The sequence below is a fragment of the Perognathus longimembris genome, chromosome 21 (assembly GCF_023159225.1).
Source record: "Perognathus longimembris pacificus isolate PPM17 chromosome 21, ASM2315922v1, whole genome shotgun sequence".
NCBI classification, from domain to species: Eukaryota; Metazoa; Chordata; class Mammalia; order Rodentia; family Heteromyidae; genus Perognathus; species Perognathus longimembris.
The window spans coordinates 5,582,454-5,600,621 of record NC_063181.1 but is presented as its reverse complement, the minus strand read 5'-3'; the positions used below and the strand labels follow the sequence as shown (position 1 = coordinate 5,600,621).

The following is an 18,168-nucleotide window of genomic DNA, read 5'->3' as shown; positions in this document are numbered from 1 at the left end:
TCCATCTTGTGTGGACTGGCAGTTTGCTTTCCCCCCAATAAACTCCTTGCTGCCTGAACCATGGGGTGGGTTTCCTTTCCTACAAACCTTACACTACCCTTCTCTCTTCTCATTGGGAATACCTTTAACCAAAGTCACATCAGCAAACAGAAAAGCAACTAGAAGTCTCCACATAAACGTCTCCCACACACGATAGAAAACACAGGAGAGGAGTAACTTTGAAAGAAGTGGCTTTCCAGCTCTTCAGGAAGCTGAGATCTGAAGATTGTGGTTTGAAGCCAGCTCAGTCTGGAAAAGTCTGCAAGAGTTATGCCTAATTAGCCAGCAAAAAGCTAGACGTGAAGGTGTGGTTTAAGTGGTGGGGCATCAGCCTTGAGAGAAAAAGCCAAGCAAGAGTGCAAGGCCTTGAGTTCAAGCACCCCCCTCCGTGTGTGCACACCCATGAATGCATGTGCATACACACGCACACATGGAACAAAATGCAACCCCCCAAATATGCTCCTTTGGCACAACTGGAGGCAGTTACCTCGGTAATGTGGGTACTGGGGGTGCAGTGTTAAACAGGTGGGAGGCATCTGCATGGAGCCCTCCTGGGGGTGGACCTTAGAGCCCTCCCACTTAAACCTCCAGTTTCTTTGCACATCTCACTACCCATGAAGGGTTTCCTGGTACACATAAGTGGATATTATAGTCAAGAAAATGGGGCTTAGGAAGTGGAACATTTTACATTTTCCCCGTAGTTGGGGTGCCTGCCTGCTCTGTGTCCACGGGTTCCTGTCGTAAGACAAGGAGGTGGATCACGACGGTGTCTCAAATCCTTTCCACCCGTGGCAGTCCAGATGTTGGGAAAACGGAGGAGAACAGAAAAGGAATAGGAATAGGCGGGACTCGGTCATCAGCAGGAGAGGACTGTTCATTGAGGAACAGCGAGCGGCACAGACCACCCCACGGGATCGGAGGTTGTGCTGCTAGCTGGATTTGGGGTGGGCTAATATCAGGCTTAACAAGGAAGTAGAAAGCTGAAAATGGGTGATGGTCCCAGGGTGAAATCCTCGGCCAGCCCCACAGTGGCGTGTGCCACCTGGGGTGAGGGGCTATTGTCCCCCTGGGGACCAAGAGTGGTGTCCTTGCCTGGCCCAGATTGGAACTGCCCTGGACACGGGCGTGTGATCAAGCCTGTGGTTTTGCTCGACCTTGGAGTTCTGTTACTCCACCAGTGTTGGGGGACAAGCAGCCTTACAGCTCCACCTGGGAGCGTCTGAGGAATGCATAATCCCAGGCTCCATCCAGATGTACTGAGTGTAAATCTGGGTCTGAACCAAGTCCGCAGGGTCCTGATTCTCATGCCCATTACACTTGGCTTTTCCCCCAAATGAGGGCGGGCCTAGCCATGTCCTCTGGTTTTCCTGGAGCTTTGGTCCTTTCTCCCATCAGCCTGAAGGGGGCACCAGAGAGCTGGCTGAGGAGGAGGAAGCTTGCTGTCCAGTCCGGTTGACTTTACCTCTGCCTGTCAAACTTCCCTCCTTTGGCCAGAAGCCTAGTTAAAAAGCCAGAGAAAGCGGCTCCAAGAGCATTGTGAAGCTATCTACACAACAGATACCCAACTGCCTGCCATTCTATATGGGGGGGGGGGGGAGGGGAACCAACATGATCCCCAGCCCCCATGAGATGATTTTTTTTTTGTTTTTTTTTTTTTTTTGGCCAGTCCTGGGCCTTGGACTCAGGGCCTGAGCACTGTCCCTGGCTTCTTCCCGCTCAAGGCTAGCACTCTGCCCCTTGAGCCACAGCGCCGCTTCTGGCCGTTTTCTGTATATGTGGTGCTGGGGAATCGAACCTAGGGCCTCGTGTATCCGAGGCAGGCACTCTCGCCACTAGGCCATATCCCCAGCCCCATGAGATGATTTTTTAAGAGCCCAGAAAACCCTGCTTTTCTTTTGCAAATTTAGGTAAATATATATTCACTTCTACCACTCTACAGTGGAGTCTAATGAGTATCTACTTATTAAGGAATTTCTAGGACTGGGAATGTAGCCTAGTGTTAAGAGTGCTTGCCTAGCATGTATGAAGCCCTGGGTTTGATTCCTCAGCACCACATATACAGAAAAAGCCAGAAGCGGCGCTGTGGCTCAAGTGGCAGAGTGCTAGCCTTGAGCAAAAAGAAGCCAGGGACAATGCTCAGGCCCTGAGTTCAAGCCCCAGGACTGGCAAAAATAAATAAACAAATAAATAAATAAAAATGCTGTTATTACTGAAAAAAATTTCTATTCTGTTTTACTATCAGTCATGTAAGACTGTAAGTTATAACATCTTCTTTGTCCGCATCTTCTACTTTACGGTATAGAGTCACATTATTTATACAATGCTTTAGGTTTTGTAAAATATTTTCAATTTCACTTTTGAAAAAAAAAATCTTTGTTTTTGACTGGAAAGACTCTGCGTGGATCCTATAACTGTCATTAAAGAAATGAAAATTTGGAGTGCTCCACTACATATACCAAAGGGCTGGGAAAATAGAGACGATCTGTTTCCATTCCAGACCTTTCACTGAGCTGAGTGATGCTGTTTTCTAGTATGTTCTCACAAGCAAACTGCAGCATACAGTAAGAAGTCATGTGCCATTTAACATGCTAAGTATTTAATAAATAATTTAATTTGCTTCTCACAAAAAGACAAAAGAAAAATCTGTGTAATAAAGACGTATAGAATACCCTCATTTGTGGTTTTGGCAGTACTAGAGTTGGAACTCAGGGCTTTGAACTTGCTAGACAAGCACGCAACTGCTGAGCCCTATCTCCAGCTAAGATATACTTATTTATTTGTTTATTTACTTACTTACTTTGGGGGAGGGCAGTAATGGAGCTTCAACACAAGCTCTTGCCTTTTTCATTCAATGCTGGTGCTCAAAGCTAGAGCCACAGCTCTACTTCTGGCTCTCTGGCGATTAGTTGGAGATATAAATCACATTGCCTGGACTGGCTACAATTCCGTGATTCTCAGATCTCAGCCTCCTGAGTAGCTAGGAATTACAGACGTGAACCACCAGCATTGAGCTACATGCCGTTCATTTATAATGGAGATCTCAAAGCCAGAGGCTCATCCAAAAAGTCATGGACCAGACTTGAATCTAGGTCTTCTAAATCTCATAGATCTGTCAAACGAAAATTTGTAGCTAGGAGCCATTGACTTGGCCTGGGCCCTGCAAACCAAACCAATATGGAACTTAATCCTAGTAGCTGAGCTTTAGTTAATTGCCGGACACTCCATAACCAATTGAACAATTAAGCTGTAACCAACTAAGTTGTCTCTCTCCCTCACTTCTGTTTTCTGTGAATGTCAGATCTCATTGGGATTGGAGTTTTAGAACCTGCTCAGGTCCTGGTTGCTGCTTGCTTTGCTTTCTTTCTTTTTGTTCCATGGCACCAATGCTGTCTACTACATTTAATTGGTCAAAGGAATTTTCCCTTTAACATTCCATAATCGTTTTAGTTTCCCAATTGGCCTGCACTAATTATAATAAAATTTCTGCTGGATGAATGAAGCCAAGATATGGTCAACCATCATTAAGAAATTTATCTGGGGATTTGGCTTTAAAAAAAAAAATCTAGTACTTTTTTCCTAGCACTCGAGTGCAATCACTGATGAGAATTTTTTTTTTTTTTCCCTGAAGAGGGATTGGTGGTTTACAAACTTTTAGTTTTGCACATTCAATTAAGAAAGATAAATTTTACAGCTTCTTTGGTGCCTGGGTCCAGCATATAAAAATGTAAAAGACTATTCGCAACTAGAACAGACTGTCTCAGACTAAAAAAAAAAAAAAAAACCAGAACAAAGACAACAATAAAACAATTTAAGATAGTGCACATTGTGACGTCTTTGCTTGTGAGGACAGGAGAATTACCGCAAAAATAAGCTGAATGCTTTTGTAAAAGCACCAATGTCATGTCATGTCAACCTTTTCTTTTTCTTTCTTTCTTTTTTTTTTTTTGTATATTACTGGAGATTAAACTCAGGGCCTTAGCATGGTGAGAGGCAAGCACCGTACCACTTGAACCCGGCCCCCAGTTGTTGTTTTTTTTCTTGGCCAGTCCTGGGGCTTGGACTCAGGGCCTGAGCACTGTCCCTGGCTTCTTTTTGCTCAAGGCTAGCACTCTACCACTTGAGCCACAGCGCCACTTCTGGCCATTTTCTGTATATGTGGTGCTGGGGAATCGAACCCAGGGCCTCATGTATATGAGGCAGGCACTCTTGCCACTAGGCCATATCCCCAGCCCCCAGCCCCCCCCAGTTGTTTTTGTTTCTCTTAGTGTATTTTTCAGAAAGAGAGTCTTGCACTTTCTGCCATGGTAACCTCAACCTGTGAGTCTCCTACTTCTCTTTAAAAATTAACTGGTTTATGGTATTTGTTTTCATTTCATTTTTCCTTCTTGTTTGAGACAAGGTCTTGTAGTTCAAGCTGGCTTCAAGCTCATATCCTCCTGCCCGACCTTCTGTGTGTAGCCACCCCAGACTTCCTTTTTCTTTCCTTATTGTGCATTTCAAGATCTCGGACACATTGCTGAAAAGTCACAGAGGTAGCTGGCATTTAATCTGGCTTATTTGTAATACTTGCATTTGCAATATTTATACTTAAGTCTGTTTGTCCCAGGTTACTGACATAGATTTTTTGTGAAAAGTCCCCACCTATCCTTAATACACAAAGGTGTTTTTAAAACTAATATTGGCTTTATCTATTGAGCTGTTAACCTTTTCTCCATTCATCTGCTGATGTAATAAATTGTATGAACAGATTCGAACAGATGCAAAACCAAGTTTGTTTACATTTTCTAAGAGAAATACAACTTGGCACAATAATGTCCAATGCTTTTTCTGCTTTTACTGGATTCAATGTGCCAATATGTTGTTGATGGTTTTTGCATTGGTTTGTGGGTGAGATTGCCTATAAAGTTTCTGTTTTCATGTTTGTCTCATTTTGTTATGGAAGCAATTCAAGCTTCACACAGGAAATTGGTGGCATGTATTTCCTTCTTCATACTCTGGAACAATCTAGCTATAAGGTTCAGATGCTCTGTTTTTTGAATGTTTGTCTTGAAGATTTACTTTTTGAATCATTCAGCACAATTTTTTCTTTGTGAGAAGACTGTCAGCTATGCATTTGATTTCCTTAAGGGGTACAGTACGATTCCAGCTTTTTGTTTGTTGTTTGTCTGTTTTGTTTTTTGGTGATGGTACTAGGGTTTGAACTCGAGGCCTTGGCATTAACCTTGAGCTTTTTTTTTCTCAAAGCTAACACTTGACCACTTGATTCACAGCTCCAAAAGAGCCTCCTGGACATTCCTGCCTGGGCTGGCTTCAAGGACAATCCTCAGATCTCAGCCTCTGGAGTAGCTAGGATTACAGGCATGAGCCACCTGGCCGGGCCCTCTTATTTTTCTTTCTTTTCAATTTTTTAAATTCTCTTATTGTTATAACAGTCATGTACAGAGGGGTTCCAGTTTCATAAGTCAAGATAATGAGTAATTCGTTTTTGGACAATGTCACCCCTTTCCCCGCTCTCTCCCAGTTTTTTCCTCCCGGTTCCCCCTCCCTACCCCCAGATATTTTTCTTGATTCTATTCTGCTCGTCTTCTGTTTTCAGAGAACACAGGGCTGGACAGTAAGAGCACCCCTCTGGTGGGAACAAGGCACCCACCGAGAGGCAGGGGACAGGAAAGCGTTAACAGAGTAGCTACTGAACAGCCTTTCGCGTCTATTTTGGACCCTTGTCTATTTTAGGCCTGTTTGTGTTGCGCTGAAATCATTTCCATATTTTAACTCCACTAGGGCGACCCTGGGTGGGGGGGGGGATGCTGGGGAGGATCCCCCGGGGGGTAGAGAGACTCTGCCAAAGCCCGTGCTGAGTTTGAACGACCCAAAGGAAAGACCTGCACATCCCACCGTGGGATAGAACTTACCAGAATCGCCCTTCCTCTAACGGAGCTGGAAAATTGCAAAATATACACCGGATTCAGACCTATGCTTTCCAACACTGTGGACAAGGCACACGACGAAGACTGTGATCCCTAGGAAGAGGGGGCCTGGGAAAGTGCCAGAGTCCAGCACTCACTTAATTTTCTCTCCCAGGCAAGAACAGTGGAGGCACAGAAAGCCCCGAGGAGGTTGGGAGTGTGGACGAGGGAGAAAAGCTCAGAGGGGCGGGGGCATGGCTCGGTGGTAGAGCACTTGCCTAGAAAGCATAAGGCTTTGAGTTCAAAACCCAGTGCTGTCCCGGCTCCCGCCCCCCAGAAAAAACCACCACCCACAGACAATTCCTCCCTCTGTGGATGGAGGAATCAGGCAGGTCTTCCGGTCTTTGTTAATTCAAGCACAGTTCTCCCACGGATGTGGCCTCGAGCGCAGTTACCAGAGGAGGCTTGGGACGCCATGTTGTATGTAGTACGATGTGTCCGAACCTTAGCCCCCTTGACGCAGCAGTTAGGTCTTTGGGGAGCGTTCTCACCACTGGATTAATGCCTGCCTGCCCGTGGTTCTTCTTGGTTTAGTGACTCCTTGTCCTGTGTCGCCTTGCCACCTGGTGTTAGAAAGCCACGTCTGCCCCTCCCGTCTTGACCCCTTTTTGTGCACCCGCTTACCCTTTGGCTTCCAGTCATGACTTGTTAAGCAGCATGACTCCCTCAGCAGATAAGGGGGTGGAAGGGTTTCCCCAACCTGGAACTTCCCAGCTTCCAGAATGAAGAGCCGAGGCAGCCTCTTTACGTAGACAGTTGTCTCGTTGGAGGTAACTGTGCTACAGAAACAGCCAGCCGTCTGCGGCACCCTTCACCATGCCCTCGGTCTGGGTGACCGCCCTCGGTCTGGGTGACCGCCCTCGGTCTGGGTGACCGTCCTCTGGGAGCACTAAGATGGCTTCCCAAGCAGCCCGTGCTAGCAGCCTTCACTGGACACGCTCAGCCCTGCCACGCGCCCTTGTCGTCGTGAGAAAAAAACACGGCAGGGCACTTTGTCGTGACGTGTGTTTTGCTTTATTGAAATTCGTTCTTATAAAAGGTCTAATGCTTTATAGGCCAGGCCTCGTTGCCTTTAGTCCCTGAAATACAGGCCCATGGTCGTTTCCATGTCCTCTTAGGTAGATATGTAAACGCGTCGACTTTTACTTCTTTAAGGGTCAAACACTTTTCAGCACTGTTTGGATGTGACATGAAACAGGGTGGGTGGTGCCAAAAGAACACACGGCCACCTAAGAAGGCCGCGTGGGGCTTCGTGTGTGGGGTAACTGCGTTGTGTGCCCGGATCGGGGGCTGTGCTCAGTGACGCCTTTGCACCTTTAGTGGCTTTGGTGTGTGGAAGCGCAGACCTGCAGTGTGCCGAGCTATGATTTCCAGAGGGCTCTGCGGATAAATGCATACGTATGGGGGCTGTGAGGACGGCCACGCGCAAGTGGGCAGTGGAGACATAGCGGTCGGCCGGAAGCAAAGTCTCTGATCGTGACGACAGCGGTGAGGGAAAAGCGTATTAGCAACAAAGGATGACCAAGCGCTCACCTTGGCTTCGTGGGGAGCCACGGCCTTTGCTGGACATTCGCTTGGAGGGCCCTGGTCTCTCTTTCCCCGGGCAAGGAAGAGTGCTCCCCTGACTGGACAGGTGATCACGTGCTATGGTCTGACCATGTTTCGTGATCCCTCTAAACCATTCCCCTCAGAGGGTCCGAGGACTCCTCGCTGGCTTCCACCCCCTTAGAATCCATCAGGACGTGGGTTCCCGGGCATCATCCCAGGGGTGCACCTCGGGGGCCTGGGAGGTGCCTAGGCCACTTGCCCTTACCCTGAGGGACAAGCACTGAACTCAGCGGACGTGGGCCACCTTCCACGGAGCCCTCCCGCTCAGCCCTCCTCCTCCCTGGTGGACACATGATCCGGAAGCCCTGTGTCTGACCTGGAACTCGCACACTGTAGGGTTTGGAGAATACACGGTTCTCGCTGCCCATGTCTCTTGCCCCAGCGCCTTGCTCAGGCCTGGGAAGGACAAACCAGGGCTCAGGTAGGAATCGAGTCTCAGTCACTCTCAGTCTTCTGACTTAGAGGCCAGGCAAACCAGCCAGGCGAGTGCTAGGTGAAGGCAGAGCCGTTCCCTGCCTGACATGACTTGTAGCAACACAGCCAAGTGGGTAAATGACTGTAGCACCCAGGATACTATTTAGCACAACAGGGTAGTGATTCAATAAATGCTGCCTTCGCTCCCTTTCTCCAGCTCCGGCGGGGTTTCCGCAAGCGACAAGCTCTCCCCTCTGGCTCCTAGGACTGCTTCCTCCTCTCTGTCACCTCCCCAGACTAACCAACAGCCTGAAGAGGCAGAGTTACAGAGGAGAAACTGAGTTACTCAGAACTGCCACTTCTCGAGGAGGCACGCATGGAAACTTTTGGCCTAACTGAGGCTTGGGAATCATCTGGAGTAAACGACCCGCCATACGCCCCATGCTCCATCTCTGCCTGCTATCTTCTCGGCATCCATCTGTAACCAGAAGATCAAAGGTCACACGGACACCGAGACGCTCTGAATGGCCGTTCAGACGGTGAAGCACACGGGTGTCCCAACTGCCCAGGGCTCCCCAGGCGGGGGCCCTGGTGGCAGCGACGGGCAGGCAGTGGACCCCACAGGGCACCGGGGACCCAGGGCTGGGAAGAGAGTGAGAGAGGCCACCACGGTCCCAGGAGAGGGCTATGGGGCAGGGGGTGCTGCACTGGGCAGAGCGGAGGCGCGGCCAGGGTACGCCCCAAGCCATGCCCGGGACCGAGACACGTCGGAGGGGAGCCTGCGGCAGGACCCCGGCCTCGGGCTGAGCCCCCCCCTCAGTGTCTGTTGCACGTCACTCCGGCGTCCTCCGCATGTCCACAGTTGGTCACCCCCCACTTGGAGAAGCTGCAGCGGAAGATGGTGTCCTCGGTGCCTTTGCAGGCCACGTCGTCCATCCAGATCCTCCCGGTGCCTGTGGAGACAGTCGACATGGCCCCTCAGCACGGAAGAGAGAACCCGCCCGTGACTCGCAGCCTGGCCTGTCACTGCTCACGTGTCTCGTGGGGGCTTCCGTCCGCCCTTCCCACCCCCCCCCCCACCAAGAGCTCATCTTGAGAGCTAGGCTCCATTTCTTGTGGGCAGAAGAAGAAGAATTGTTGTGATGGCATTCGGGAGCACTGTGTGTTGGGCAGCTTACACAGTTCCCACCATGGTGCTTTGCAGTGGGCACTGATGAATCCACTGAATAGGTGGCAAATCGGAGGCTGAGAGAGCCATGGGTGCACGGTCGCTCAGCGTGTCACCGGCAGAATCAGACCTCAAACTTGCTGCCTCCCAGGCTTCCATTGTGTAGGGGATCCTGCTTAGCTTTGGAGATACGGTATTCTTGCTTTTTAAATTAAAGTTATTTTTAAGTAGCTGTACAAAGAGGTTTCAATTCAACATATCGGTTTACGAGTTCAATACATTTTGACCAATGTCACCCCTTTGTGATATGGTGTCTTGAAGCCTTTGCTGATAAAGACTGAATCAAGGCCTGACCAGACACGTCCTGGATTTCCCAGAGCTCCTGGGCCCAGCTGGTTAGTGCAAGTTTCCCTCCATGCCTTGCGGGTTTTATTTTATTTTTTATTTTGCCAGTCCTGGGCCTTGGACTCAGGGCCTGAGCACTGTCCCTGGCTTCTTCCCGCTCAAGGCTAGCACTCTGCCACTTGAGTCACAGCGCCCCTTCTGGCCGTTTTCTGTATATGTGGTGCTAAGGAATCGAACCCAGGGCTTCATGTATACGAGGCGAGCACTCTACCACTAGGCCATATTCCCAGCCCCCGCCTTGAAGGTTTTAAAAATAGGTGGTCCCATTCTATGAGCCCAAAACGGGGTTCTAAAGGGAGAGGGCACCCCATACTTTAACATCAGAACATGATAGACATTCCAAGTTAGGCAAGAACATCCCTAAGTCACAACGAATTAGCTTAGTCTCTCAGATACAATGCTCCTAAGACAATCTAATCAGTGGCTTTACCTGCAGCCGGCTTTGCTCACCCAGCTCTGAAGGAGACTGACCCATGGTCTGGGGGTCCCATACTTGGAGGGCCTGGTGCTGGAATTGGCCTCCCAGGATTGCAGCTGAGCCCTGAATGGCATAAACTCAGCACTGAGGGCCCCTGAGGAACACCAGAGTATACACACAGCTGGCTGAGGCCCCCACAAGCCAATGGGGAGGCCTTCGGGGAGTAGAGGAGGGAGCGGATTGTGTAGGAACTAGAAACTGATGGGCACTGGTGGGCTCTCTGGTTCTGCTTCGCCCCAGATGGTAGGAGCCTGTTCAGGAGCCCTCAGGAAGAACAACTGATCTCCAAGACTCCCATGGACATGGTAGCCTCGCTAATGGTGATGGTGTTGCCACAGCTTGTTAGCAATGCAGAGGTAGAGGCCCTGGCTAAGCCCCACGGAGCCAGAATCTACAGGAGGCTGGGCCCTGCAGCTGGGCCCTTCAGCAAGACAGAGATAGAGGTAGGTGGCGCTCTGCCTTGAGGCCCACCAAGTGGCCCTCCCAAGTCTCAGCGCCCCCTGGGGGCGAGTGGGACCATTTCAGTTTTCAATCTGAGCGGACCGAGGGCTGCTAGTACTAAAACCTGGTCAATTCTGGGCAAATTGGAGCAGCAAGGTACTCCAGCACCTCCGTTGGTTAGGTTTACGACCTGGGACCACAATGCATCGGAAGGTCATCCGCGGAGTTCCAGCTTCATGGAGGGTACGGGCCTTGGCAAGTCAACAGAAAGACGCTTCCTGTGTGGGAATGCTTTCGAGTCCACCAATGGTTCCCTGCCTGACTCAAGCTCTGGCTCTCCAGTTTTGCTTCCCAGTGGCTGAACACCCTGTTTTTTGGTGGGATAGTTGGGACGATGAAAACCTTAAATGCTGTCACTCCCTTGACCTAGGCTTGGTAGGGGAAAGCCCTTTTCAAAGAACGTCAGGAAAACATCTAGCCCCAGTGCCATAGGCCTCGTCTATGGCACCAACTAGGTGGCTCGGATGTGTTTGTGGAGATGCTCAACTTCCGTTGTGTTGGGGAACCTGGGTCAGAGCAGGGAGAAGAGCCCCCCCCATTCTCCTGGACCCTGTTCTTCCCTCCAGTCTCTTCCTGGCTCCTACACAATACGCCCTTTGAAGCACTGTAATAACTCCCAGATTAAGCATCTCCTGGAAAACACATCAATTCACAAATTACCCAGGAAAAGGCCTGGGGCTCAGGAGCTCTGTGGGATTAGTCACACCCAATGCAAATAAAGAGGCGAGTAAAAGAGACTAACAAATAAGGAACAGGCCCCAGGTTACAAGGCCCAAAGGCTCCCATATAGAATCTGGAAACTCCAAGCTCTGGCTGGTGTGTAGCCAGGAAGTTCTGGCTAATGTCCAGCCGTGAAAAGGCCAATAAACGGGGAAGAGTCATTCAACGAGCAGCCTGGACTATCTAGTTCCAAGAGCCAACTAGGGCATCCCCAAAGGGCCGAGGAGTCCGCGCGCACCCCCGCCCGGCGTCCCTTGGCTCTGAAAGCTCCTAAATGCTCTGGAGACTCAGATGCCAATCATCACCTCGGCTTTTCAATTGACACGACGGTGAACAGAGCCCTGGGTAGCACTCATCTCCCCTCCCTCCCCCCCCCCCCCCCCGCCCAGGACTTGATCACCAGCTTGAAAGAAGCGACCAGGGCAGAAGGGTGGAGCCTCTCATCCTTGAATGCTCGGCTGCATGGCAGGGTCCATTCCCATGGGTCAGCAGGGTGGACACAAGCCTGCGCACCTGAGCTGCTTGGTTCTCGGCCTCGCCATTTGCTGAGAAACCCTGGGCAAGTTCACCCGTCTGCTCTACACCGGCTCCCCAGCCCCGCCCGGCCTCCTCCTCCTCCGCCGCGGGCCTTACCTTGCCCGAAGCGCGCCGTGCGGTACACCTCCTCGGCGTTGCGGAAGCCCAGCATGCGGCACACCACGTCCCCGTCCTTCTTGTCCCAGCCGTCGTCACACACGGTGCCCCAGCGCCGCTCGTGGTACACCTCCACGCGGCCCTCGTGCGGGCCCGAGCCGTTCACCAGGCGGATGGTCAGGGCGTCCACGCCGCCTGCGGGGAGCGCTGTCACTGTGGGGCTGACACCCCCGGCATCAGCCGGGAGCCCGCAGCCCTGGAGGAGGCCGGGCCCTGCTGGGGGGTGGGGGGTGCAGGTGGAGGTGTCCGTCCCGGTTTCTCTCCCGTCATTGCTAAGTCACGTGGGAGGCTGCCACTCGACCCCCGGAGGCTGCCAAGAGCGGGGTGTGTCGTGGAAGGAAGACGCTGATGACACGCAGGACGGCAGGAACGGAAAAGGCTGAGTGTGACCCGGCCTGACACTCAAAGAGCCCTTGACTTAGCCTTGCTGCCTAAGTCTCTCCACCCCTCAACTCCCCCAGATAACCAAGACGGACAGCACCTCACAGCCAGGGATGTAACCATGCCACAAAGCTCCACCGAGCTGACACTCTAGTGGGGGGAACTAACAAAAAAAGCCAGTGAACAAATAGTGACAGGTGCACAGATGGAAACTGAGTAAGGGAAGAGAGAGAGAGAGAGAGAGGGAGAGAGGATGCCATCTTGGAAGCTGGAGACTGAAGGAAGGGAAGGAAGATCATGGATTCTTTCACCTCTGAAAACCTCCTCTCTGTACATGGGCCCCAACTCTTCTTCTCCTATTACACTCAAGTTAGAAAGCTTTCCCTGGTCCACACACCCAGCCAGGATCCCTCTGCGAGACATCATTATTCCTTTGCTTCATAGTTGCCTCTGACTCTTGGCGGATACCAGGACCATCCAAGGACCTCGTGGGTTGATCCCGTGTCCCAGACGCGGAGATGCCCGGTCGGTGCAAATGAAGGCACGCAGGCGTGGATGGACTCCCTGGTCCATACGGATCCCAGTGAGATCCTGTCTAGTGGACACAACTCCAAGTCTAGACTCGGGGCGGGGGGACCAAGTGAAGAGCCCACTCTCAGGGTGTCTCCGCCCCCCCCCCCCAGCTCTCTTGATGACATCACAGCCCATTTCCACCCCACACTGGCTTCTTCCACGTGGGGAACTCGGGGCTGGGCGTGGCACCTCGCGATTGCAGGCGGTGCTGAAGGAAGCCCGGATGATGTCATTTTGGATGTGGACATTCCGAAATCCCCAGGAGGTTTCAATGTACATGGAAGTAACAAAAGAATATTTGGAAACATGACAATTTCCAAAAAAAAAACTTGGACACTTGTGGTAACCACAAGCATGGGACTCAACACCACTTGCAAGGACGTCTCTGGCCTGTGGCCCAGGCTTCTCCTGCACCAGACAAAGTCCTAGCAAAGACATAGCCGTGTCTCCCTCCCAGCTGGCACGCTGACCTCGGGGGCTAATGGAGAAGGAGGAGTGGGGGGGGGAGGCACGAGAGATGGGGTTTGGCAGGGCTGGATGAGGTGTGCCACCACCCAGACCCCAGTGCCGGCTCACCAAATAGTGGAGCTTGTCCCATGCTTGCCAGCAGGGCCCCAAGGGGTCAAGATGACTCTGGATACCATATCACCTTCCCTTGAGCCAATGCGAACCAGAGGGCACATTTCATCGTTACAGGATCTTCTAGAAGATCATGGCCATCCCTGTGTGCATTCCATTTATTCCCCTCCCTGCTTTTTTTTTTTTTTTGGCCAGTCCTGGGCCTTGGACTCAGGGCCTGAGCACTGTCCCTGGCTTCTTCCCGCTCAAGGCTAGCACTCTGCCACTTGAGCCACAGCGCCGCTTCTGGCCGTTTTCTGTATATGTGGTGCTGGGGAATCGAACCTAGGGCCTCGTGTATCCGAGGCAGGCACTCTTGCCACTAGGCTATATCCCCAGCCCCCCCTCCCTGCTTTTAATGAAATCCATGTCAACAAAATCACGACCTGTTTGGGAACCCATAGGCTAAGGTTTAACCCATCTGTGATACAGCCCGTCCCAATTCAGGGACTCCAGTGGCCCAAAGAGCTGTTCCTCGAACACTGTCCCCAACCTCCTTCCCCCCATGCCGAACTGGCATGCAGGTGGTCTCTTTCCTAGGCCTGAGGGTTTGAGACCACCCTCAGCAGCATACCTGGAGGCTTGGGGAAAATCCCCAAACACACGCCACCAGCTATTCATGCTCTCTAGGCTGAGAAGTATGCCACGAATTGCTAAGAGGTTTGGGTTTCTGTGGGTAGAGGGTTTCAGCTCAGCTTTTCCCCAGGAATTCCTGCCCTCCTGGGGGGAAATTTCTCCACTCAGCAACCAACCACCATCGGGGAATGTCTTCACCCTATACGTAATCTGCCAGACATACTCCACGGTGTCTGGGATGAGGCCTGGGCCTGACTGGAGACCCTCCCATGACACTTCCTCATAGTCCAAGGACCTTCTTTTTCCTCAGCTGCCCAACTGCAGGGGTCTCTGAAGGCCATGTGGGGAACCTGGAATTAGGGGGGGCGGTTACAGGAAAAGGGAAAGCAGGGACTCTGGATTACATGAAGTGCAGGCACTCCTAAGCCCATAGCAAGGAGAGACGGTCCAGTCAGAGGGCGAAGGGCACAGGTGTACCATGAGCAATGTGACCAAGCTTGGGAGACTGCAGCCTCTGCCCTTAATAATTGCTCTCCGTCGACCGGAGACCTTTTGCATCCCATTTCACTGAGCCCTGGAAAGCCCAGAATAGTCCTAAGGCTGGCCATGTCCCCACTGTCCCACGTGGACTCAGGGGGTCACCCTGAGTGACGAGGATGTTACCCTCTTCCTCCTGCTCTGCTCCCCTAGCCTGGACTGGAGCCCACCTGTCCACGTGACCACGGACGGCTGGCATGTGGAGAGGACAGTACCGACCACAGGGCTGGTTGCACCCAGCTCCATGCAGGAATGGCCACCTGTAGTCTTCCAACTCTTGGCTGAAAGCCTGAGGCTGATGGAAAGGCCAGTTGGGGGCGAGTGACCAGATTTCAGGAGGCTGATACTTGAGGACTGAGATTTGAAGCCAGCCCAGGAAGGAAAGTCTGTGAGACTCTTATTTCCAAGAAGCCAGCAAAAAGCTAGATGTGGAGATGTGGCTCAAGTGGTAGAGTACCAGACTAGAGCAGAAAAGCTAAGGGCTTGGAGAACAACTGGCAGCTCATCCCAATCTCCAGCCCATCCCTAGTAGAGACATGGAAGGATCTAGAGAGCCAGTTCTTGGGTCCTCTTTTCCCTGCTGCCCCAGAGTTGAAGTTCCATGGACCCCCTTCAGTTGAGAGGGAAAAGATACCTTTTATACAGAGAAACAGAGATCATTCTCAAGTCAAAGATGGGCACAGAAACATCAGTGCTTGGCTTTGCTGTGAGCCTTAAGAAGGAAATGGCCTGGGCACCGGTGGCTCACACTTGCAATCCTGGCTGCGAAGGAAACTGAGATCTGAGGATCAAGGTTCACAGCAAGCCCGGGTGGGAACGTCCATGAGATTCTTATCTCCAATTAGCCATCTGCAAACCAGAAATAGTACTGTGGCTCAAAGTGGTAGAGTGCTATGGTAGCCTTGTGCAAAAAAGCTCAGGGACAGTGCCCAGGCCCTGAGTTCAAACCTCACAACTGACAAAAGAGGGAGGAAGGGGAGGGGGAGGAGGAGAAGGAGGAGGAGGAGGAGGAGGAGGAGGAGGAGGAGGAGGAGGAGGAGGAGGAGGAGGAGGAAACAGATGGGTGGAACCTAGCTCTTACAGACCAAAGAGCCAATCATTTCATGCCACAAGTTTTCTGGGGCATCAGTGGTTCTAATCTCTGCTCAGGGCTTTCTGTCTGGCTTTCTGACCTACTGAACTGACCTTGCCCCTTACCCACGGTGCGGCTGGGATAGATGTCGTGGCCCTTGTCCTCACCCCTGCAGCTGGCCCAGGTTTTCCACAGCCTGACCTAGTTCCCCAGGAAAGAGGATGTGAATGAGACATTTGGGGTCAGGTCACGGACTGGAGTAGGAAGCCTTGTATTTTCTGAGAACATTGTTGGGAATGACTTGCCTTCACTTAGTGTGGGCTACTGATGTCCCGTCATTTGTGCGTGGAGCTATTTCAGTTAACAGTGACACAACTCTAGGCTTGTCCAATCATTACAGATGAGGGAGAAGCACAGAATTGGCCAGCCCAGCTGGCAGAGACTTGGCGATGACGTAGTCCAAAGTCTTCGTGTGACCCACGAGGGAGCAGAGGCCCAGAGCGGTGATGAGGCGCTTTACCCCGGGATATCCCAGAGTGAGGAACCTGAACTTGACCTTCACCCCTTGGAATACCTCTCGCTGTCTTCTTTCCCCTCCTGAGCGCTGAGCAGAGTCCACGAGTTTGCTTCACAACTTTGGTGACGAAGCCTTTCGTGGGAGCAAGGTACAGGAAAAGCAAGTATGGTAACTTTGAAACTGGAACAGTTCGAATTCATGGAAACAGATGGACTTCTCCGGAGTCTTTCGGAAGGCCCATCATGGCAGCAGTGCCCCACGAACCTGGACCGGAGGAGGAGCGTGGCCAGGACTCCAGCAGGAGCGTAAACTAGCCTCAGCTTCCGAGGAAATCCGGTGACAATGCCTTCGGTGCACAGACCTGGGGCGCTAAGGACCTGTATTACTTCTTTACACTCTCTACTGGTGCGTGCGCATTTGTTTTTCAATTACTCAGTTATCCACCCGGGTGTATGTACGCCGCCCCTGACGCCTTCCAGGATTGTTCCCAGATCCAAGGACGTATGGACAAGTCACTAACGTCTTGGTCCTTGGGGCTCACTCCTAAAATGGAGAATGCCCTTTAAAGAACATCACAGCTGACAGACGACTTGGGACTCCCAGAGAAAGCCCTCGGGCCGAGACAAGGAGACTGAGGTTAAGAGAGAGGAAGATACTGGGCACTAGAAGCTGAAATCTGAGGATGGTGGTGCAAAGCCAGCCAGGGCAGAACTTTCCCATAAGACTTATCCCCAATTAACCACTCAATAACCAGGAATGGCGCTGTGGCTCAAGGCCCTTGAGCACAAAGAGGCTGAGGGACAACTCCTATGCTCTGAGTTCAAGGCCCACAGTGATGAGAGAGAGAGGGAGGGAGGGAGGGAGGAAGAGAGAGAGAGAGAGAGAGAGAGAGAGAGAGAGAGAGAGAGAAAGAACCAGCTGTTCTGGGAGGCCACATTGTTCCTTTCCTTCCCACGATGGCCACTCTCTGCACTAAGCCACCATACCAGGGGAAGCTGATGTGAACCCAAGAGGCCACGGTAGGGCTTAAGAGAGAAGCGCTCAGCCTGCACAGGTGACATGTATATCCCCTACTTTCCTTGGGAAGAGAGTCCTGTCTCCTTGGCCCATAGACCTCAAGGCTTAGCATTCCACCCAGCTGGTCAGGAACGTGGAACATACAGTCGACACCTAGGGGCTGGAAGGCAGCTGAGTGGAAGGACATGGGCCTTGGGGAGTGGGAACAAGTAGAGAGCCTTTCTGCTCCAGGACTCCTGTACTTCCCTCTGAATCTTCGGGGCCTGGTGAACTAGCTATGCAGATAGAGAGCTATAGGGTCCTGTCTCTTTTTTTAGACACAAAATTCTATGAGGAAACTCGAGGCCCCGCCCCTGAGCACGGCAGGGTGGTGGGGAGAGCCCCAAGCCAGCAGAGGGCTGGGCATGATCAGGGTACATGGTCAGTGTTCTTTAGGTCTCAGAGATACAAGACACTCGCTTCCTTACCCCTTCCCTGTCTTGCTCTCTGCGTGGTTGAGATGATGGTAAGTCACACAGTTTCCCCTTGGCTAGCTCCAGCCGGGCTTCCCTACGTCCTTCAGTCAACGAGGCCTCCACCCTGGCCGATAAAGACTGGAACACTGACAGTGGTAAGAAACATCCCTAGGCCCGAAGATCCCCTCCGAGCCATTAGAAAGCGCCTGCGTGGAAAAACCCAAGGCTTCCCCAGAAATGGACAGTTGGTTCCAGCCAGCACCTGAAGACAGGATCCCTATTTCCCAGCCTCGGTGGCGTGGCAGGAGCCAGTTACCAAATCCAGAGATAGGTTTCCCACAGAGCCTCATTGCTGCCTTGTGCGCCTTCCACTTCCCTGCCTCTACTGAGCCGGCTCACAGCCCCTCATGGGCCCCTCCTTCTCTCTGTG

General features: G+C 51.9%; 1 protein-coding gene across 2 annotated transcripts in view; it reads right to left on the bottom strand.

Moving 5' to 3' along the window:
• Positions 1-7,154: 7,154 nt before the first annotated feature.
• Positions 7,155-18,168, bottom strand: part of Scara5 (scavenger receptor class A member 5) — a 74,343-nt gene continuing 63,329 nt past the window's right edge. For both annotated transcript variants that reach the window (XM_048330774.1, XM_048330776.1), the window contains exons 8-9: positions 11,933-12,127; positions 7,155-8,980 (exon numbers count right to left, since the gene is read on the bottom strand). In XM_048330774.1, coding sequence (XP_048186731.1) covers positions 8,844-8,980; positions 11,933-12,127 — 332 coding nt within the window. In that variant the 3' untranslated portion in view covers positions 7,155-8,843. The remainder of the gene's footprint in view (positions 8,981-11,932; positions 12,128-18,168) is intronic.